Consider the following 23,216-nt stretch of genomic DNA (forward strand, 5'->3'; position numbering starts at 1 on the left):
CGTACTGTATCCGCTGATGGCGGCGGATGTAGTGGACAGCCTGGAGAACAGCGTAAAGCTCCGCAGTATAAACCGAACACTGGTCGGGAAGCCGAAAGTGATTTGGGGTGTCGCCAACAATATAGGCACTCCCTGCACCTAACGATGTTTTCGAGCCATCAGTGTAAATAAATGTGGCTTCCGTCATTTGTGCACATAGAGCAGCAAATGCCCGACGGTAAACAAGTGTAGGGGTACCATCCTTGGGAAATTGACATAGGTCTCTGAGCAAGTCGATCCGGGGACGGAGCCAAGGCGGTGCTGTACCCCAAGTTGTCAAGAAGGTTTTAGGAAAGCGGAAGGAAAGAGAATGGAGCAGTTGACGGAAGCGGACTCCCTGGGGTAGTAGGGAGGAGGAGCGGCCTGCATACCCGACATCAAAGGAGGCGTCGAAAAAAAGGTCATGGGCTGGATTAGCAGGCATGGAAGACAGATGGCTAGCATAACGACTCAGAAGGACTGCCCGCCGATTGGACAGCGGAGGTTCAGCAGTCTCAGCATAAAGGCTTTCCACAGGGCTGGTGTAAAAAGCTCCAGACACTAAACGTAATCCACGGTGGTGGATAGAGTCGAGACGCCGAAGAATAGACGGCCGAGCAGAGGAGTAGACTATGCTTCCATAATCCAATTTCGAGCGCACTAAGGCGCGATAGAGGCGGAGAAGGACCACTCGGTCCGCTCCCCAGGAGGTACCATTCAGGACACGGAGGGTGTTAAGGGAACGCAGACAGCGAGCCGAAAGATAGGAAACGTGGGAGGACCAGCACAGTTTTCTGTCAAACATAAGACCCAAGAATTTAGCGACGTCGGAAAACGGAAGGTTGACAGGACCTAGATGTAAGGAGGGCGGAAGAAACTCCTTACGTCGCCAAAAATTAACACAAACGGTCTTACTGGGTGAGAAACGGAAGCCGGTTTCGATGCTCCACGAGTGGAGGCGATCGAGACATCCTTGAAGACGTCTTTCAAGAAGGCTGGTCCGTTGAGAGCTGTAGTAGATCGAAAAATCGTCCACAAAGAGGGAGCCCGAGACATCAGGAAGGAGACAATCCATAATTGGATTAATGGCGATGGCAAACAGTACAACACTCAGCACGGAGCCCTGGGGTACCCCGTTTTCTTGGGAGAAAGTACGGGAGAGAGTAGTGTTCACCCGCACCCTAAATGTGCGCTCTGCCATAAATTCGCGAAGAAAAAGGGGCAGCCGGCCTCTAAAGCCCCAAGAGAACAGTGTGCGGAGGATGCCTGTCCTCCAACAGGTATCGTATGCTCTCTCCAGATCAAAAAATATTGCTACCGTTTGGCGTTTCCGGAGAAAATTGTTCATGATATAAGTGGAGAGAGCAACAAGATGGTCAACGGCAGAACGATGCTTTCGGAATCCGCATTGGGCTGGTGTTAAAAGACTGCGGGACTCCAGCCACCAAGCTAAACGGTAATTCACTATACGCTCCAAAACCTTACAGACACTACTCGTGAGAGAAATGGGGCGATAGCTAGAGGGGAGATGTTTGTCCTTTCCAGGTTTCGGAACGGGAACGACGATAGCTTCCCGCCATCGCCTGGGAAAGGTACTGTCGGTCCAAATTCGATTATAAAGGCGAAGGAGGTAACGCAGGCTATGGGTTGATAAATGCAGCAACATTTGGACATGGAGCAAGATGTCGCACTTCCGCTGCACGTTTCTTCGGGAGAAACGCTGGCGGGTAATTTGAAGAGCTCGAAATCTCAGCAAAGTGCTGACCCAATGAGTTAGAAATTGCGACGGGGTCCACTAAGGTATCATGCGCGACAGTGAGCCCAGAGACCGGGGAGAAACTAGGCGCGCCTGAAAACCGTCGAAGCCGACTCCAAACTTCCGAGGAGGGAGTGAAGGTGTTAAATGAGCTAATAAAGAATTTCCAGCTTGCCTTCTTGCTATCGCGGATGACGCGACGGCATCGCGCACGGAGCTGCTTATATCGGATACAGTTGGCCAAAGTTGGATGGTGACGGAAAATGCGAAGAGCACGTCGCCGCTCACGTATTGCGTCACGGCATGCCTCGTTCCACCAAGGAACTGGAGGGCGCCGGGGCAATTCGGAGGTGCGTGGCATTGAACGTTCCGCAGCTGTGAGAATAACGTCGGTAAAATGTGTGACCTCATCGTCGACGCTGGGAAAGCGACGGTCATCGAATGTCGCTAGAGACGAAAAAAGTGTCCAATCGGCTTGGGCAAACTTCCAGCGTCGCGAGCGCATGTATGGCAGTTGAGGCTGCAGTCGAAGAACACATGGAAAATGGTCACTCGAGTGTGTATCATCAAGGGCGAACCATTCGAAGCGCCGAGCTAGCGGAACAGTACCGACCGCAAGGTCCAAATGGGAGAAATTTGCCGTGGAGGCAGACAAAAATGTGGGGACCCCAGTGTTGAGGCAGACTAGATCCGCTTGGTGGAAGACGTCTAGCAATAGTGAGCCACGTGGACAAGGATGTGGAGATCCCCAAAGCGGGTGGTGGGCATTGAAGTCCCCAACCAGCAAATAGGAGAGTGGAAGCTGATCAAGAAGATGAAGGAGATCAGCTCGTGCCATTGGTGTAGACGATGGAATGTATACCGTACAAAGAGAGAACGTGTAGCCAGAAAGGGAAAGACAGACGGCGACAGCTTGGAAGGAAGTGTTTAAGGGGATTGGGTGATAATGGAGAGTATCATGGAGCAGAATCATGAGTCCTCCATGGGCTGGAGTGCCTTCAACAGAGGGGAGGTCATATCGGACGGACTGAAAATGAGGGAGAACAAAGCGGTCATGGGGACGCAGCTTTGTTTCCTGAAGACAGAAGATGACCGGCGAGTAGGATCTTAAGAGGATTGACAATTCCTCCCGATTGGCGCTAATGCCGCGGATATTCCAGTGGATAATGGACATAGGGTGAACAGAAAATGGAGGAACGACCCAAGGGTGCTGTCAACTCAACGACTGCTCAGAGCTTGCGACCGACAGCATGGAATGGCATTCAGTCGAAGGCAGAAGATCCTGATCCGTAGGTTGGTCAGGAGCAGCTCCTGCCACCAACGATCGGCCAGTTGACCGGCCACCAGCAGTGCGCCTCGGCGACACAGAAGATGGCCGAGGGCGATTTCCGCCAGGTGGTGCTGGAGATGGGACACGCCTTGGCGGAGAAGGAGAGGAACTGTGTTTCTTCGTAGCCTTCTTGGAGGTATGATGTTTAGATGAAGGAGGAACCGATGGTTGTGAAGTTGCAGTACGTAAAAACTCTTCTCGAGAATGCTCTTTTTTCGAAGACTTGGCGTCTGACTTTTGGGCTCGATATTTAGCAGAACCCGACGAAGGGTGAGCCATAGAGTGGGCAGGCGAAAGTGGTGAGGTTGAACGGGCGATCTTTGCGCTGGCCGATCTGACGACCGTGGTACTAAATGTGAGGTCGCAAGTCTGCGTGGCCGCCTCCTTTGTTGGCCGAGGAGAAGCAAGGACAGTGCTGTATTTTCCTTTCTGAGGCACGGTGGGCTGTCGACTGGCGAGTAACTTGCGAGCAGCAAAGGTCGACATCTTTTCCTTCACTCTTATTTCCTGGATCAGCTTTTCGTCCTTAAAAACGGGGCAATCTCGAGAGGAAGCAGCGTGGTCACCCATACAGTTGATGCAGCGAGGGGATGGAGGTGGACAAGCACCCTCATGGGCATCCCTGCCACACGTAACACATTTGGCCGGATTGGAACAGGACTGGCTGGTGTGATTGAACCGCTGACATCGATAGCAACGCGTAGGGTTTGGGACATAAGGGCGAACGGAAATTATCTCATAGCCTGCTTTGATTTTTGATGGGAGTTGAACTTTGTCAAATGTCAAGAAGACAGTGCGGGTTGGAATGATGTTCGAGTCAACCCTTTTCATAACCCGATGAACAGCCGTGACGCCCTGGTCAGACAGATAGTGCTGAATTTCTTCGTCAGACAATCCATCGAGGGAGCGTGTATAAACGACTCCACGCGAGGAATTTAAGGTACGGTGCGGTTCCACCCAGACAGGGAAGGTGTGGAGCAGAGAAGTACGCAGCAATTTTTGAGCCTGGAGGGCACTGTGTGTTTCTAACAACAGGGTGCCATTCCGTAATCTGGAACAAGACTTCACAGGACCCGCAATTGCGTCGACACCTTTCTGAATAATGAAAGGGTTGACCGTGGAAAAGTCGTGACCTTCGTCAGACCGAGAAACAACAAGGAACTGTGGCAACGATGGAAGAACCGTCTGTGGCTGAAACTCAGTGAACTTACGTTTGTGAGCAGACATAGTGGAAGGTGAGGAAACCATTGCGGAAGAATCCCCCATGATTACCGGCGTCTCCGATGGCGCGCTCCTCCCTTGTGGGGGCCCTCACTGAGGGCACACCCGCCTTAGGTGATTGTTCACACCTCAGGTCACACCTCCCGACAAACGGACGGAGGGACCAATCGGCACTTTCGGAAGGTATCAGCTCGGGTAATCACCCCTCCCTGGGCCTGGCCGTTACCAGGGGGTACGTACGTGTCCTACCTGTCTACCCGGGGCGGGGAATTACGCGTTACCCCGTCACCGGCTACGCATGGAAGTGCGTGGGTCGGCCTTCAGACACGCACAGGGAGGAAAAAAGAGAAAGGGAAAGGAAAGAAAAGGGGGTCTCAAACGCCGCAGCGGAGAAAAGGGCAAGGAGAAGAGGGAAGGAAAAGAGAAGGACAGAGGAAGGACGAGGACTTGCAAGTGTAAAAGCAAGGAATTTGGAACAGTTTCGAGCGTCCGTCTCCGGACGTAGGCACAAACCATACTCCCAGAGGGGGAGAAAGGGAAGGAAAGAGCCAGAGGTAAGGGGGGGGGGCGAAGATGGGGGACGGGGAGGGATGCGGAAAGGGAAGGGAAGGTATGCAGCCCGGAAAGGAAGGAGGGCCACATTAGCTCGGGGTCCCGTGCTCGCTACGCACGTGTCCACAAAAGAGTTGTGGACCCCCTGGGGGGAGGTACCGAGGAGTGGGCCTTAATGCCCGACAGCGGGCGCAGGCCACCCCATACGATAGAAGAGGGAGTAAAACTGTTAAAGGAGCTGGTGAAAGAGGCCCAACAAGCTTTTTTGCTGTCTTTGATGACTCTTCGGCATTGCGCTCGGAGTCGTTTGTATCCAATACAATTCGCCAACGTAGGATGGCGGGGAAAGGTGCGTAAAGCACGTCGTCGAGCACGGATAGCGTCTCTACAAGCCTCGTTCCACCAGGGGACGGAAACGCGACGTGAAGAAGAGGTAGTACGAGGAATGGAACGAGGGGCAGCATCATTTGCCGACAAGAGGCCAGCTGAGCGCCTGGCAGCAGAGCGTCCCGGCGAAACTGAGGACAGCCGGGAGAAGCGACTCACGGATGGAGCGTCAGACGAACGCGCCGGGGTGGAGAGGGGGATAGAGACTTCTTCTTGGAGGCCTTCTTGGAAGTCCGAGGAGGCACAGGGATGGTGGGCTGGACCCGAAGAAGGTCCTCACGCGCGGGGTCCGTTTTGGAACGCCGAACCTCGGAAGCTGGGGTCCGGAACGTTTCCCCGATGGACGCCTGAGAAGAGGATCGCTTCTCAGGCAGCAGGGGGGGGAGGAGGAGGAGGAGGAAGGGTGGCCCCTGGGGCAGAGGGCCCAGGGGCCACGGGGGAGGAGGATTTGGAAGGGAGGGATTTGGGAGGCGGAGGCAGAGACCCCGGATGGGGGGAGGAGGCGGAGGGGGGACAGGATAGGGGTGAGGATACCGCGGAAGGAGTGGACACAACTGAGGCAAACGAAGTGGTCAACGGCATGGGATGGAGGCGGTCATACTTCTTCCTGGCCTCAGAATAAGAGAGACGATCCAAAGTTTTGAGTTCTTGTATCTTCTTCTCCTTCTGACATGCGGGGTAGTCTGAGGATCTAGGAGAGTGGATGCCAGGACAATTAACGCACCGAGGTGATGGGGTGCATGTATGTTCCTCACGAAGAGGACGTCCACAATCACCACAAAGGGGTTCAGCCTCACACCGGGACGACATGTGCCCAAAGTGCAAACACCGAAAACAGCACATAGGAGGCGGGACGTAAGGTCGCACGTCGCACCGGTAGCACATCACCTTTACCTTCTCTGGGAGAACGTCCCCCTCGAAGGCGAGGATAAAAGCCCCGGTGTCGATGCGATGGTCTTTGGGGCCGCGCTGGACTCGCTGGACGAAATGCAGGCCTCGGCGCTCCAGGTTGGCCCTGAGCTCCTCATCAGATTGCAGCAGGAGGTCCCGATGAAAAATAACCCCCTGTGTTTAATGCCAGATGCGGGACACTGGGATGTCCCCTAGGCGGTCGCACGCCTGGAGCGCCGCCGACTGTGTGGCGGAGGTGGTCTTTATAAGAACGGACCCCGAACGCATCTTACTGAGAGCCTCGATTTCCCTGAAGATGTCCTCAATGTGCTGAACAAAGAACATGGGCTTGGAGGTGCCGAACGTGCCCCCATCGGTTCGAGAACAGACCAAATAGCGGGGGAAGTACTCCGCCCCAAGTCGGCGGGCCTGTCCCTCCTCCCAGGGAGTGGCCAAGGGGGAAAGGGCAGGAGAACCAGAACCAGAGACAGTACCTTTCCTTTTGAAAGACTCGGCCGCAGAGCGACCTGATACGTGTTAACGTTTCATCTGCGAAACGTCCGCCCCGATACCACCCACTCTGACCAGGGGCTCTCCCAACGGGCGCCACCCAGCCTCAGCAAGGGCCACCTGGCAGGATGACCATTGCCGGGAGTCCTGATGCCCCAAGGAGACGGGCATCTGCTCCTTGGCCGACGTGGGGAGGGTGCAGCTCAGGTATCGGCAGTACAATCCCTGTGTTGTCAGGGGGCTACAACCTAGAGGGTACATGACGACCCCACCACAACAGGCTGGCTACCGTGCCGGTGCCATGGAAAGTCCATCATGATCGTAGGTGCAGATGGGGACGCACTATGGGCGTAACTTGTACAACCCATCAGGCGTTTAGGCCCAATTTGAGGAATAGTGGGTTTGGTTACAACGCCGGTACAATGCTGAGTGCCAAGGTCTTAGTGCATTGAGGACCAGTGGTACACCAAGTAAGGCGTCCTTCCCCAAAAGGCTCGTACTTCTGTAGAATTTTGAAAAATGGAGGTCAAACCCCAAGGGGGACAATCACATGGAAGGCCGAAACGGTTGAAACTCCTTTTAGTCGCCTCTTACGACAGGCAGGAATACCTCAGGGCTATTCTTACCCCGGACCCACAGGGGGTGTCCACAAAGAGGGAGCCTGAGACTTCGGGAAGGAGACAGTCCATAATTGGATTTATGGCAATGGCAAACAGTACAACACTTAGCACGGAGCCCTGGGGTACCCCGTTTTCTTGGGAGAAAGTATGGGAGAGAGAAGTGTTCACCCGCACTCTAAATGTGCGCTCTGCCATAAATTCGCGAAGAAATAGTGGCAGCCGACCTCGAAAGCCCCAAGAGAACAGTGTGCGGAGGATGCCTGTCCTCCAACAGGTATCGTATGCTCTCTCCAGATCAAAAAATATTGCTACTGTTTGGTTTTTTCGGAGAAAGTTGTTCATGCTATAAGTGGAGAGAGCAACAAGATGGTCAACTGCAGAACGATGCTTTCGGAAGCCGCATTGGGCAGGTGTTAAAAGACTGCGGGATTCCAGCCACCAAGCTAAACGGTAATTCACTATACGCTCCAAAACCTCACATACACTACTCGTGAGAGAAATGGGGCGATAGATGGAGGGGAGATGTTTGTCCTTTCCAGGTTTCGGAACAGGAACGACAATAGCTTCCCGCCATCGTCTGGGAAAAGTACTGTCGGTCCAAATTCGATTATAAAGGCGAAGGAGGTAACGCAGACTATGGGTTGATAAATGCAGCAACATTTGGATGTGGATACCATCCGGTCCTGGGGCGAAGGAGCGAGAAGAAGAGAGTGCATGTTGGAGTTCCCGCATGGAGAAAACAGTATTATAGCTTTCGCGATTTTGAAAGGAGAAAGCAAGAGGTTGCACTTCCGCTGCACGTTTCTTCGGGAGAAACGCTGGCGGGTAATTTGAAGAGCTCGAAATCTCAGCAAAGTGTTGACCCAATGAGTTAGAAATTGCGACGGGGTCCACTAACGTATCATGCGCGACAGTGAGCCCAGAGACCGGGGAGAAACTAGGCGCGCCAGATAACCGTCGAATCCGACTCCAAACTTCCGAGGAGGGTGTGAAGGTGTTAAATGAGCTAGTAAAGAAGTTCCAGCTTGCCTTCTTTCTATCGCGGATGACGCGACGGCATCGCTCACGGAACTGCTTATAGCGGATACAGTTGGCCAAAGTAGGATGGCGGCGGAAAACGCGAAGAGCACGTCGCAGCTCACATATTGCGTCATGGCATGCCTCGTTCCACCAAGGAACTGGGGGGCGCCGGGGCAATTAGGAGGTGCGTGGTATTGAACGTTCCGCAGCTGTAAGAATAACGTCTGTAATATGTGTGACCTCATCGTCGACGCTAGGAAAGTGACGGTCATCGAATGTCGCTAGAGACGAAAAAAGTGTTCAGTCGGCTTGGGCAAGCTTCCAGCGTCGCGGGCGCATATATGGCAGGTGAGGCTGCAGTCTAAGGAAACATGGAAAGTGGTCACTCGAGTGTGTATCACCAAGGGCGAACCACTCGAAGCGCCGAGCTAGCGGAACAGTACCGACCGAAAGGTCCAAATGAGAGAAATTTGTCGTGGAGGCAGACAAAAATGTAGGATCCCCAGTGTCGAGGCAAACAAGATCCGCTTGGTGGAAGACGTCTAGCAATAGTGAGCCACGCGGACAAGGATGTGGAGATCCCCAAAGCGGGTGGTGGGCATTGAAGTACCCAACCAGCAAATAGGGGGTGGAAGCTGACCAAGAAGATGAAGGAGATCAGCTCGTGCCATTGGTGTGGACGACGGAATGTATACAGTACAAAGAGAGAAGGTGTATCCAGAAAGGGAAAGACGGACAGCGACAGCTTGGAAGGAAGTGTTTAAGGGGATTGGGTGATAATGGAGAGTATCATGGAGAAGAATCATAAGGCCTACATGTGCTGGAGTGCCTTCAACAGAGGGGAGATCAAATCGGATGGACGGAAAATGGGGGAGAACAAAGCAGTCGCGGGGACGCAGCTTTGTTTCCTGAAGACAGAAGATGATTGGCGAGTAGGATCGTAAGAGGATCGACAATTCATCCCGATTGGCTCGAATGCCGTGGATATTCCAGTGGACATAGGGTGAACAGAAAATGGAGGAACGTGACCAAGGGTGCTGTCAACTCAACGACTGCTCAGAGCTTGCGACCGACAGCATGGAACTGCATTCAGGAGCTGCTCCTGCCACCAGCGATCGGACGGTTGATCGGCCACCAGCAGTGCGCCTCGGTGACACAGAAGACGGCCGAGGGCGGTTACCGCCAGGTGGTGCTGTAGATGAGACACGCCTTGGCGGAGAAGGAGAGGAACTGGGTTTCTCATTAGCCTTCTTGGAAACACGATGTTTAGATGAAGGAGGAACCGATGGTTGTGAAGATGGGGTACGTAAAAAATCTTCACGAGTATGCTCTTTTTTCGAAGTCTTGGTGTCTGACTTGTGGGCTTGAGATTTAGCAGAACCCGATGAAGGGTGAGCCATAGAGTGAGCAGGCGAAAGTGGGAAGGTTGAATGGGTGATCTTCGCTCTGGCCGATCTGACGACCGTGGCACTAAAGGTGAGATCACAAGTCTGTGTGGCCGCCTCCTTTGTTGGCCGAGGAGAGGCAAGGGCAATGCTTATTTTCCTGTCTGAGGCACAGTGGGCTTGCGACTGGCGAATAATTTTCGAGCAGCAAAGGTCGGCACCTTTTCCTTCACTCTGATTTCCTGAATGAGCTTTTCGTCTTTAAAAAGGGGGCAATCTCGAGAGGAAGCAGCGTGGTCAGCCATACAGTTGATGCAACGAGGGGATGGAGGTGGACAAGCACCTTCATGGGCATCCTTGCCACACCTAACACATTTGGCCGGATTGGAACAGGACTGGCTGGTGTGATTGAACCGCTGACACCGATAGCAACGCGTAGGGTTTGGGACGTAAGGGCGAACGGAAATTATCTCGTAGCCCGTTTTGATTTTCGATGGGAGGTGAACTTTGTCAAATGTCAAGAATACAGTACGGGTTGGAATGATGTTCGTGTCAACCTTTTTCATGACTCTATGAACAGCCGGTACGCCCTGGTCAGAAAGGTAGTGTTGAATTTCCTCGTCGGACAATCCGTCGAGGGAGTGTGTATAAACGACCCCACGTGATGAATTTCAAGTGCGGTGAGCTTCCACCCGGACAGGGAAGGTGTGTAGCAGTGAGGTTCGCAGCAATTTTTGTGCCTGGAGGGCACTGATTGTTTCTAACAATAAGTTGCCATTGTAATCTGGAACAAGACTTTACAGGACCTGCAATTGCGTCGACACCTTTCTGAATAATGAAAGGGTTGACCGTGGAGAAGTCGTGACCTTCATCAGACCGAGAAACAACAAGGAACTGTGGCAAAGATGGAAGGACTGTCTGTGGCTGAAACTCATTGAACTTACGCTTGTGAGAAGACATAGTAGAAGTTGAGGAGACCATTGCGAAAGTATCCCCCATGATTACCGGCGTCTCCAATGGCGCGCTCCTTCCTTGTGGGGCCCTCTCTGAGGGCACTCCCGTCCTAGGTGATTGTTCACACCTCCCGAGAAACGGACGGAGGGACCAATCGGCACTTTCGGAAGGTATCAGCTCGGGTAATCACCCCTCCCTGGGCCTCGCCGTTACCAGGGGGTGCATACGTGTCCTACCTGTCTACCCGAGGCGGGGAATTACGCATTAGTCCTTCACCGGCTACGCATGGAAATGCGTGAGTCGGCCTTCAGACACGCACAGGGAGGAAAAAAGAGAAAGGGAAAAAACAAAGGGAAAGGAAAGAAGAGAGGTCTCAAACGCCACAGTGGAGAAAAGGGCAAAGAGAAGAAGTAAGGAAAAGAGAAGGAGAAAGGAAGGACGAAGGCTTGCAAGCAGAGAAAGCAGAGAATGTGTTATATTTTCGAGCGTCCGTCTCCGGACGTAGGCACAAAACATACTCCCAGAGGGGGAGAAAGGGAAGGAATGAGGCGGAGGTGATGGGGGGGGGGGGGAAGATGGGGGATGGGGAAGGATGCGGAAAGGGAAGGTATGCAGCCCGGAAAGGAAGGAGGGCCACATTAGCTCGGGGTCCCGTGGTCGCTACACACGTATCCACAAAAGGAGTGTTGGCCAGTCTGTGGACGGTTTTTAAGATTGTTTTCCATCTACCTCTGTGAATGTGGGCTGGTTCACCTTATTCCGCCTCAGTTACACTGCGTCGGTGACTGCTGCCGCAAACACCATTTCCATATATGCGTACACCATAGCACCTTCTACCACGCCAACATTTGGGGTTACACTTGCCTGGTATGAGGCGTTTCTTGGGGGGGGGGGGGGGGGGGTTGTCGTCTGCTGGGAACCGAACCGAACCGCACAATAACCCTGGGTTCAGTGTGGGGCGGCGATGGATTAGGTAGGCTACTGTGGCCTATTGTGAGGTTGTGAACCACGGAGGAGGGCTACGGCGGGGTGTAGCCTCCTGTCGTTTCTTGGTCCCTGGTTTAATACATACGTACATACATAAATACATACATAACATGTGGGTGTTCAGCCACACTTCATTGGTTGTGCAGCAAGCAGACAATCATTATCATAGATGATAAAAAGAGACTTAAATATCTCAGGGAAACATTTAACTATAAGATTTATAAGATCACCAATGGTACAAGGACGTCCCAATACGCCAATATGTCCAATGCTGAGATGCTTGCCAATATCGGAGAGCCCTGGGAGTAGTGACAATATGTAAGGGAAAAATGAATTGAAGTTTGTGTTGGGGAGGGCACTCAGCTAAGGTAGTTCGTGCAGCAATGTTGACCATCGTACTATGGTGGTGTAATGGTTATCATTTCTGCGTAGCAAGCAAGAAGACAGGGGTTCGAGTCCCGTCTGCAGCGAAAATTTTAATTGATTTCGCCTGCTTCGATTATCGTCGTAGATAATAAAAAACTTAAATGTCTCAGGGAAACATTTAATTATATGTTTATCATATTAGGTGCATTGTGCTGTCAGGTACTCCATATCAGCGACCTCAGTAGTCATTAGACATCGCGAGAGATGATAATGGGGTGCTCTGCGGAACTCACGAACTTCGAACGTGGTCAGGTGACTGGTTGTCACTTGTGTCATACATCTGCACCAGATATTTCCACACTCCTAAACATCCCTAGGTCCACTGTGTGATAGTGAAGTTGAGACGTCGAGGGACATGTACAGCACAAAAGCGCACAGGCCGAACTCGTCTGTTTAGTGACAGAGACCGCCGACAGTTGAAGAGGGTCGTAATGTATAACAGGCAGACATCTATCCAGACCATCACACAGGAATTCCAAACTGCACTAGGATCCACTGCAAGTACTATGACAGATAGGCGGGAGATGAGAAAACTTGGATTTCATGGTCGAGCGGCTGCTCGTAACTCACACATCACGTTGGTAAAAAATGGAAATGAGCATATGGCACCGGTCGCCAGAGGCCCCTATTCGGGGAAGTTAGGCCGCCAAGTGCAAGTCTTATTTCATTCGACGCCGCACTGGGCGACCTGCGCGCCGGTGATGAGGATGAGATGATGATGATGACAACACAACACCCAGTCGCGAGCGGAGAAAATCTCCAACCCGGTCGGGAATCGAACCCGGGCCCGTTAGCATGGGAGGCGAGCATGTTACCATCGAGCCAAGCAGGCGGACATCACGACGGTAAATGCTAAACGACGCCTCGTTGTGGAGTGAAGAATCACGGTACGCAACGAGGCGATCCGATGGCAGGGTGTAGGTATGGCGAATGTCCCGTGAACGTCATCTGCCAGCGCGTGTAGTGCCAACAGTAAAATTCGGAGGTGGTGGTGGTGTTATGGTGTGGTCGTGTTTTTCCATGGAGGGAGCTTGCACCCCTTATTGTTTTGCGAGGGACTATTACAGCACAGGCCTACACTGATGTTTTAAGCACCATTTTACTTCCCGCTGTTGAAGAGCAATTCAGGGATGGCGATTGCATCTTTCAACACGATCGAGCACCTCTTCATAATGCACGGCTTGTGGCGGAATGGTTACACGACAATGACATTCCTATAATGGACTGGCCTGCACAGTGTCCTGCCCTGAATCCTGTAGAACACCTTTGGGATGTTTTCGAACGGCGACTTCGCGCCAGGTATGTTATCGATACCTGTCGTTAGTGCAGCAATCCGCAAAGAATTGGCTACCATTCCCTGCTTGAACGTATGCCTGCGAGAGTGGAAGCTGTCATTAAGGCTTGGAGTGGGTCAACACCATATTGAATTCCAGCATTACCGCGCCACGAACTTGTAAATCATTTTCAGCCAGGTCCCCAGTTACTGGTGTATTTATAGGACATAACTGGGAGGTTTGTTCATGTACAAAATCCTGCACCGGCAACAATTTCACAATTATGGACAGTTACAGAGGCAGCATGGCTCAATATTCTCTGCAGGCGACTTTAAATGATTTACTGAGCTCATGCCACATCGCTTTGCTGCGCTACGCCGGGCAAACGGAGGTCCCAGATGATATTAGGAGGTATCCCATGACTTTTGCCACCTCTGTGTATTGAAGGCATGTAAAAGTAGTTTGTAAAATTAATTATCTTACACTGCGTAGAACTTTACAAATAACCATCGCATTTAGCAATTGCGAAACAATGGCAAGTTGACTAGTAAGTAAATAATGGGGACTGACCACGCACGCCGTTCCTGGTGAGGGTGCCGTGGTGCTGTTGGCTGCCGCTGGAGGAGGAGGTGGTGATGGCCGGCGAGGCGGAGGGCGCAGGCTGGCCAGTGCGGGCCTCCAGGGCTGCCAACCTGCGCAGCGCGTCCGCCAGCGTGGCGCGCAGGCAGACCAGTTCGTCCGCCTGCGACAGCGCGCGCCGCTCCAGCTGCGAGACGCGCTCCCGCAGGGACTCGCCGTCCGCCTCCATCATGTCGCCTGCAACACACAACACCAGCACTGCATTACACTACACACCTCTTACGTCACAGCCTCGTCTCCTCATCACATTCACTATTTTTTTCGGAGTGAAAGACATCAGGGGATGGGTGTTTTAATTGTCGTAGTCAGAAGCAACAACATCAAAGGAAACATTTCCCGCCGTTTAGTTTTCCAACACTAGGAGGATGAGATGTGCAGTGTTATTCGTAAGAACAAGATGTGCGATGAAAGTAATATATCTCATTTTTCACCTACCAAAGGTATATTATTTTTCAAACACCAATATTGTCGCCTTTGAAGCAGTTCCCTTTGGCTACTGTACACTGCTATACACTTGCATAGTCTTGGTAGTAGGCTCCAACAGGTACGGTCTTTTAAAATTTCAGTCTTTTGAAAGTTTTCCAGAGTCCCAAAATGACGTCCTTGTAAGACTTTTTCACTTTCAAGAAAGGAAGAAAGTCACACAGATTCATATCAGGTAAGTATGAGGGCTTTAGAACAACAGAAATGCCTTGTGAGATCAAAAATTCCATGATGGAAGTGACTGTGTGACATGGGGCGTTGTCACAATGCTGAACCCACATGTCTGCAATATCCGGTCTCACTCGAGTCACCCTTTTCCTGACCCTTTCAGCGAAATATTTGTAGAACACTCAGTTTTCCCTGGAGGAAAAATCTCTCAAAAGGATGCATACATTCGACCTGTTTGATGATGTTTGATTTGTGGAGCACTCAACTGCACAGTCATCAGCACCCATTCACAGTCCAGTCTTCTTTACACAGTCCAATGTCTTTTTTACACAGTCCAATGTCTTTTTTACACAGTCCAATGTCTTTTTTACACAGTCCAATGTCTTTTTTACACAGTCCAATTTTTTTACACAGTCCAATTTTTTTACACAGTCCAATTTTTTTACACAGTCCAATTTTTTTACACAGTCCAATTTTTTTACACAGTCCAATTTTTTTACACAGTCCAATTTTTTTACACAGTCCAATTTTTTTACACAGTCCAATTTTTTTACACAGTCCAATTTTTTTACACAGTCCAATTTTTTTACACAGTCCAATTTTTTTACACAGTCCAATTTTTTTACACAGTCCAATTTTTTTACACAGTCCAATTTCTTTACACAGTCCAATTTCTTTACACAGTCCAATTTTTTTTACACAGTCCAATATAGTCACTGTCACAAATCATGATGATGATGAAATGATGAGGACAATACAAACACCCAGTCCCTGGGAGGAGAAAATCCCCAACCCAGCTGGAAATCGAACCCAGCATGCTGTGATCCAGAGGGAGCAACGCTAGCCACTGGACCACACACAAGCTGCAGACTCTACATTTTCATTGGGTTTTGAAGCTGAAGGTCTCGCTGGGCGGGGTTCATCTTCAATGTGTTCTCGGCCCACCAAAAATGATTTGTGCCAGCGAAAAACTTGTGCTCTTGATAAGGAATGTTTCCCATAGCTCTGTTCCAACTTTTGAAAGGTGACACTCGTAGATTCCCCAAGTTTAACACAAAACTTGATGGCATAATGTTGCTCTAAATTCCGCTGTTCCATTTTCGTAGCACACAATGTAAACACAACTTCACTTACGGTGCTCTCAGATGTCACATGATGGCTGTACGGAGCTGAAACTCGGACTGGACGGCTGGAAGGGATGAACTCACCGGTCCACAGAAGCAGAACAACACAGCGTTGCTATATCGCTGGCAGTATTGCTTGTCTCACTACATTTCTCACACGCCTTGTACATATACAAAATAAACTATTAAGAAATCGTACTGATCCACCACTTTACACAAAACAGGCCACAACATTGTTGCAGAAGAAACGAAAAAAAAGCATGCCAAATTTAAAAGAACGCAAAACCGCCATGATTGGCGAAGTATTAGAGAAGTTCGAAATTCAGCGCAAACTTCAATGCGATATGCTTTTAATAGTTTCCACAACGGAACTCTGTCTCGAAATCTGACAGAAATCACAAAGAGATTAGTCGTATGTAAAATACACCAGTAGCAATCAATAACTTTACTGTGAGACAGCAATAATGATGATATTGATGACAGGGCCACTAAAGCGGAGTTACTAAAACGTTTTCCAAAATTCCTTCACCAAAGAAGGCGAAGTAAATATTCCACAATGCGAATGAAGAACAATTGCTCACATTAGTAACGTAGAAGTAGATATCCTAGGCGTAGTGAAGCAGCTTAAATAATTTAATAAAGGCATGGTCTCCGGTCCAGATAGCATACCAGTCAGGTTCCTTTCAGAGTACGATGATACAATAGCTCCATACCTAGCAATCATATTCAAGCGCTCGCTCGACATACGATTCGTACCTAAAGAATGAGAGTTGCAGAATTCACGCCAATACCCAAGAAAGGAAATGGGTGTAATCCGCTGAAATACTACGCCAGACTTGGTTGGCTGTCTGCAGGCGCCAGCTAACTCGATGGGACAGTACGGAAGACTATTTTGGAGGATATGTTCTCTTCGAACATTGTGAATTACATCGAAGGAAACGACTGAGAAGTAACCAACACGGATTCAGAAAATTTCGTGAATCACGACTAACTCTTCTCATGAAGTAATGAGTACTATCGACAGGGGTTGTCGGACTGTTTCCATATTTTTATATTTTCCAGAATGCTTTTGACACCGTTCCTCACAAGCGACTTCTGATCAAATCGCGTGCCTGTGGGGCATTGTCTCTGTTGTGCACCTGTATTTGTGATTTCCTGTCAGAGAGGTCACCGTTCGTACTAGATGACGGATCCGCATCTGATAGGATTGACGGAGGACATCGAAAAACTCCAGAGAGCTGCAGCTGGTTGTGTGTTATCGCCAAATAGGGGAGAGAGTGCCACAGATATGATAAGCACATTCGGGTGGTAGTAATTAAAACCAAGGCGTTTTCATTGCTGTACGATCTCCTTATTAAATTTTGGTCACCAACTTTCTCCTCTGAGTGTAAAAATATTTTGTTGGCGCTCACCTACATAGAGAAATGATCATAATAAAGTGAGAAAAAACGGGAAAGGTCAATACGTGCGTGTAATTCATCGATACGAATAGTCCGGGAACTTTGCAAATCCGTTCATTGGGTTGGCTGTCTGCAGGAGCCGGCTAACTCGATGGGACAGTACGGAACGGACAGTTAACAGTGAAACTCTAAGGCAGCATAACCTGCAGGTGCAATCTGTATTATAAGAATTCTGTAAATCACTAGGAGGCTTCTACGAGGGGCGTTCAGAAAGTAAGCTCCGATCGGTCGCGAAATGGAAACGACTATGAAAATCCGATAAAGCTTTGCACAGATGTGTTGGGTAGTGTCTCTAGTATAACCCCAGTTAGCATCACGTCGCTCTTCTCATTTCTGAGCTCGCAGTGAGTGCGTAAAGATGTCTAGAAAATAGTGTCTGCCGCCAAGTACGAGGGCCTGGTGAGAAATTTCGCCTGAAGCTATGCAGCTAACATTACATAACTGTCGTGCTGTTTCGTCTTCACGACAATTCTCAGCCGCATTCTGCAGGGGCAATGAAGATGCTCCTGCATCGTTCTCAAATGGAAATGTGAGATTACCCACAATACAGTCCGCAATTGTCTCCCCCTGAGTTTCATCTCTGGTCACATGAACCGCTGTCTTTGAAGACAACATTTTGACACAGACAACGAGGTGTAGGCCAGCGTGGAGAATTGGCGGAAAGCACTGGTGGCTGCCTTCTATGATGAGGCTATTGAAAAGTTGGTACAACGCTATGACAAAAGTCTAAGTCAGAACGGCGACTACGTAGAGAAGTAGCTGAAAGGTGTAGCTAATTGTTACAAGTAAAACATTTCTGATGTTCACTGTGGTTTCAATTTGCAATCAATCGGAGCTTACTTTCTGAACAGGCCTCGTATTTACCTGTGGGACACTGGTACATGGCAATATCACGCAGAAATTTCCCACCAGTTCTCCGATTGCCTATTGTGGAACTTGTCCGTCATAAATAGTAAGCAAGGAGTAAAAGCTGTCCTTCCACAATACAGAACTCGGACGTGCGTACGAGCAGAGAATCCATGCTTGGTACATTGTTGGCAGTTGTGATACAATCCTAGAATCGAGGGTTTACGGGAAGGAGTCGTCATTGAGTGAGTGTTGGAAGATACAAAATGACTTAAACAAAAATTTTAGTTCGTGTGATGAATGGCAGCTAGCTCCATATGTAGAAAGTTGTAGCTTGGTGCTGCTGAGTAGGAAAAACAATCCAGTAATTTTTCGAATACAGCATTAGTAACTGTTCTGTTTTACACAGTCAGTGTGGTATCGATAGCTACGATGCCACAACGTAGGTGCGCTCTGGTAGGTTGGCACTACGAGAGCAGACGAACAACGCCGGCCACAGCGCCCTCTAGCCGACGCTGTGGAGCGCCACTCCACATTCAGCCCATTTGATCAAGAGCAGACAACCTGGTAACTTAACTTCTACTTGTGGGGGGGGGGGGGGGTCTAGCCATTATAGACTACGGCTTTTTAACTTCTAGTAGCTGTCAGCTTCGATACATGAATGGCTTCGCACCTACGTGCTCATCTGTACCAAAAGTTAAGTAATGTGTTTGTATATGTTTATACACCAGTAAAGGTGTTTTAACTTTGCTTTCAGTACCGAAGTACTTCGCCTTTTCCTGCTCCTACTCGCGTCCTTCACACTTGGCCTATTTTGCAGCAGTAGTTCACAGGAACAGATCCACGCGCTGCCTGTCCAGGCGGGATACAAAAGTCAGGCCGATTAAATATCTAGGTGTACTATTGCGAAGCGTTATGAAAAGGAACGAGCAGTACGGTCGGTCGTAGGGAAGGCTAATGGTCGACTTTGACAGTTAGAGAAAAGTGCAGCTGATCTCTAAAGGAGTGTACTACAGAACACTAATGTGACCCATTCTTGAGTAATGCTCGAGTGTTTGGGATTAAAAGAAGACATCGAAACTCTTCAGAGGCGTAGTGCTAGGTTTGTTAGCGGTAGGTTGTATCACCAAGCTGGTGCTACTGAAATGTTCCGTGAACTCAAACGGGAATCCGTGGAGCGAAGGTGACGTTCTTTTCGAGAACACTAGTAAGTAAAGTTTAGAGAACGGGTATTTGCGGCTGACTGCAGAACGATTCTACTGCCGCCCATTTCACGTGAAGGACCGCGAACACGAGAGAAATCAAGCCTCTTGTGGAGACACTAGACAGTCGGTTTTCTCTCGCTCCATTTGCGAGCCGATCAGGAAAAGTGGTACATCCCATTTGGTGCTTTCCCGGTTATGTATGTAAACGACGATGGAGATGTAGCAGGCCTGTTGGTAGCTTTCTTCCGTCAGCTGGCTGTAAGCAGCTTCTCACTTTCCTCCATCACGGTACACTTCACTTTCCACTTTCGGTAAACATGGCTTTGCTTTATAAAATTCAGCGAATTCCTCAGTTGACACCTGTGTAAAGAATCCAGTTCCGCTTCTTCCCCGGAAGTGTCAGCCAAGGTAGCATTTTCTGGCGCGCGCGGACACGCCTGCACTGGCAGACCGGAACTTAGGTACAGTCGTGAATGTGATCGTTTAAGCCCGTTGCAGCTGCGAGCGATTCTCCGCGGCCCAGACCTTCAGCCCGTCCGCCACGTGTGGAGTCGGCGGCCTGACCATCGCGTGCACAGAGCCGCTCTGTCCGTGCCTCACGCCACCTGGCTCTAGTCCTAGCTGTTCCCCGCCGTAATTGCTCAGGTCGTGGTCTGCTCTAATGCGACCACAGTTGCTCCGACTGCTGCGTCCTCTCACACTGTACGGTGCCGCAAGGCTCGCTACCAGGGTGGCGTCGAGGCCTTGCATGACAACACCGTTTGCACTATGGCCGGGCGGTATCTAACCTGCCAACTAACAAGGGAACCTCCCCATCGCACCCCCCTCAGATTTAGTTATAGGTTGGCACAGTGGATAGGCCTTGAAAAACTGAACACAGATCAATGGAGAAAACAGGAAGAAGTTGTATGAAAAAAATTAGTAAAATATACAAACTGAGTAGTCCATGCGCAAGATAGGCAACATCAAGGAGATTGTGAGGCCGGCAGCACCGTGGTCCCGTGGTTAGCGTGAGCAGCTGCGGAGTGAGGGGTCCTTGGTTCAAGTCATCCCTCGACTAAAAATTTTACTTTCTTTATTTTCGCAAAGTTATGATCTGTCCGTTCGTTTATTGACGTCTCTGTTCACTGCAATAAGTTTAGTAGACGAAAGGACGTGCCTCTGCAATGGGAACCGAAAACATTTGATCGCAAGGTCATAGGTCAACTGATTCCTCCACAGGAAAACACTTCTGATATATTCTATACGACACTGGTGACGGCATGTGCGTCACATGACAGGAATATGTTGTCGACCCACCTTACTTGTACACTTGCCCGATTTAGGTTTTCTTGTGGATGTGATAATCACTCCAAAAAAAGTGATGAAAACATAAGAGTTTGTCACATATACTGAAAATAAAAAAAGTTAACTTTTCACTCGAGGGAAGACTTGAACCTGGGACCTCTCGTTCCGTAGCTGCTCTCGCTAACCACGGGACCACGGCGCTCCTTAGTCCCATTGTCCTTGATGTTGCCTATCTTCGCGTGGACTACTCAGTTTGTATATTTTACTAATTTTTTTATAGTTCCACACAACTTCTTCCTCTTTTCTCGATTGATCTGTGTTGAGTTTTTCAAGGCCTATCCACTGTACCAACTTATAACTAAATCTGAGGGGGGTGCGATTGGGAGGTTCCCTTGTAAGATACGACGTGCGTCCAGAATGTACAGCGTGTCCCGAAAGTAAAGTTTAATTTTCATGAAAACAATGCAATCAACTGAGGCACTGAGAACTGTAAGGGCCAAAAAGACGCTGTCATTGATGTTGAGATTGCAGCATGTATGCATGCCCCTGACATCTGTTTATCTCACGACAAACCAGCTTTTCAGTGCTGTGTCCCTACACTTTCTCTAGAAACATTTGCGGAATGCTGTCTCTCCCATTTCTCTGATATTAGCTTCCATAGGCGTGCAAAGCACAATTTTTTCATTCCTGTAGGAACGCTCACTAGTTACACTGAAGCCATTTCTTCATAAATCACATAATAAACGCAAGGCCTCCGGTCCAGATTGTATACAGTCAGGTTCCTCTCAGAGTATGCTGATACAATAGCTCCGTATTTAGCAATTATGTACAACCACTCGCTCACTGAAAGGTACGTACCTAAAGACTGGAAAATTGCTCAAGTCACACCAATACCCAAAAAGGGAAGTAGGAGTAATCCGCTCAATTACAGACCCATATCACTAACCGATTATCGGTAGGATTTTGTGCCATGTACTGTGTTCGAACATCATAAATTACCTTGAAAAAATACCATTTATTTACACACAGTCAGCACGGATTCAGAAAATATCGTTCTTGTGAAACATAACTAGCTCTTTACACTCACGAAGTAATGAATGCTATCGACAGGGGATGTCAAATTGATTCCATATTCTTAGATTTCCAGAAGGTTTTCGACACCATTCCTGACAAGCGTCTTCTAACCAAACTGCGTGCCTACGGAGTATCGCCTCAGTTGTGCGACTGGGTTCGTGATTTCCTGTCAGAAAGGTCACAGATGGTAGTAATAAACGGAAAGTCATCGAGTAAAACAGAGCGTTCCACAAGGAAGTGTTATAGGCCCTCTAATGTTCCTGATCTATATTAATGACATAGGGGACAATCTGAGTAGCCGTCTTACATTGTTTACGGATCATGCTGTCATTTACCGCCTTGTAAGGTCATAAGAAGATCAAATCGAACTGCGAAATGATTTAGATAAGATATCTGTATGGTGCGAAAAGTGGCAATTGACCCTGAATAAGTGTGGCTTTATTCACATGAGTACTAAAAGAAATCAGCTCAATTTCGATTACGCGATAAGTCATACAAATCTGAAGGCTGTAAATTCAGCTAAATACTTAGGGATTACAATTACAAATAACCTAAATTGGAACGACCACATAGATAATACTTTGGGTAGAGCAAACCAAAGACTGCGATTCATTGTCAGAACAATTAGAAGGTGCAACAGGCCTACTAAAGAGACTGCTTACACCACCTTCGTCCGACCTATTCTGGAGTATTGCTCTGCGGTGTGGGATCTTCATCAGGTGGGACTGACGGATGACATCGAAAAAGTACAAAGGGGGCCACCTCGTTTTGTATTATCGCGAAACAGGGGAGATAGTATCACAGTGAATTGGAGTGGCAATCATTAAAACAAAGGCGTTTTTCGTTGCGACGGGATCTTCTCATGAAATTTCAATCACCAGTTTTCTCCTCCGATTGCGAAAACATTCTGTTGCCACCCACTGACATAGGGAGAGTGAACGCACAAAATAACTTTAAGGTGGGTAGGACGTCAAACGGGCCGACTTGGAGCAGGAGAGGCACCACAGGACATTTTAATTTCCACTGTCTATACTTTTACAAGTAAATTCATGAAACTTTGTCAGCATGACCAGGAAGGATTCAGAATTCACACTCGTAGCAGCGGAAGTTCAAAAACATACCAAAATATTTTTACACGTGAAATTATTTTTTCACTTACCATTGGCTGCATTTGTTGCTATAGGTACACTTTTCTTCATAAGTAAGGGAGACTGTTCGATGAATTTTGCACAGCATACAAACCATACTTACAGGTGTCTGAATCTCTAGAATCTATTTAGTTTATGAAAAAATGAATGAGCTGTTACGTTGTAAACTTTATCTTTAGAAAAAAATCAAATTTTGTAGTTAATTATCTCAATTTTTACCACAGTTTTTAATAGATTTGGAAAATTCTAGAGTTTCATACACCTGTAGGTGTGGTTTGTATGCTGTGCAAAATTTATCAAAGAACCTCTCTTCCTTGTTAAGAAAAATGTACCTATAGCAACAAATGCAACCAATACTAAGCGAAAAAATGATGAAATTTCACATATAAAAAAAAATTATTTTCCTATGTTTTTGAACTTCCACTGCTATGAGTGTGAATCCCGAATCCTT

At 48.9% G+C, this 23,216-nt stretch overlaps 1 protein-coding gene across 6 annotated transcripts in view; it reads right to left on the reverse strand.

Annotated features, from left to right (window-relative positions):
• LOC126425276 (echinoderm microtubule-associated protein-like 2) overlaps positions 1-23,216 on the reverse strand; it is a 723,324-nt gene that overhangs the window by 141,725 nt on the left and 558,383 nt on the right. For all 6 annotated transcript variants that reach the window (XM_050088243.1, XM_050088244.1, XM_050088247.1 and 3 more), the window contains exon 3: positions 13,902-14,147. In XM_050088243.1, coding sequence (XP_049944200.1) covers positions 13,902-14,147 — 246 coding nt within the window. The remainder of the gene's footprint in view (positions 1-13,901; positions 14,148-23,216) is intronic.

The sequence above is a fragment of the Schistocerca serialis genome, chromosome 10 (genome assembly GCF_023864345.2).
Source record: "Schistocerca serialis cubense isolate TAMUIC-IGC-003099 chromosome 10, iqSchSeri2.2, whole genome shotgun sequence".
Lineage (NCBI taxonomy): Eukaryota > Metazoa > Arthropoda > Insecta > Orthoptera > Acrididae > Schistocerca > Schistocerca serialis.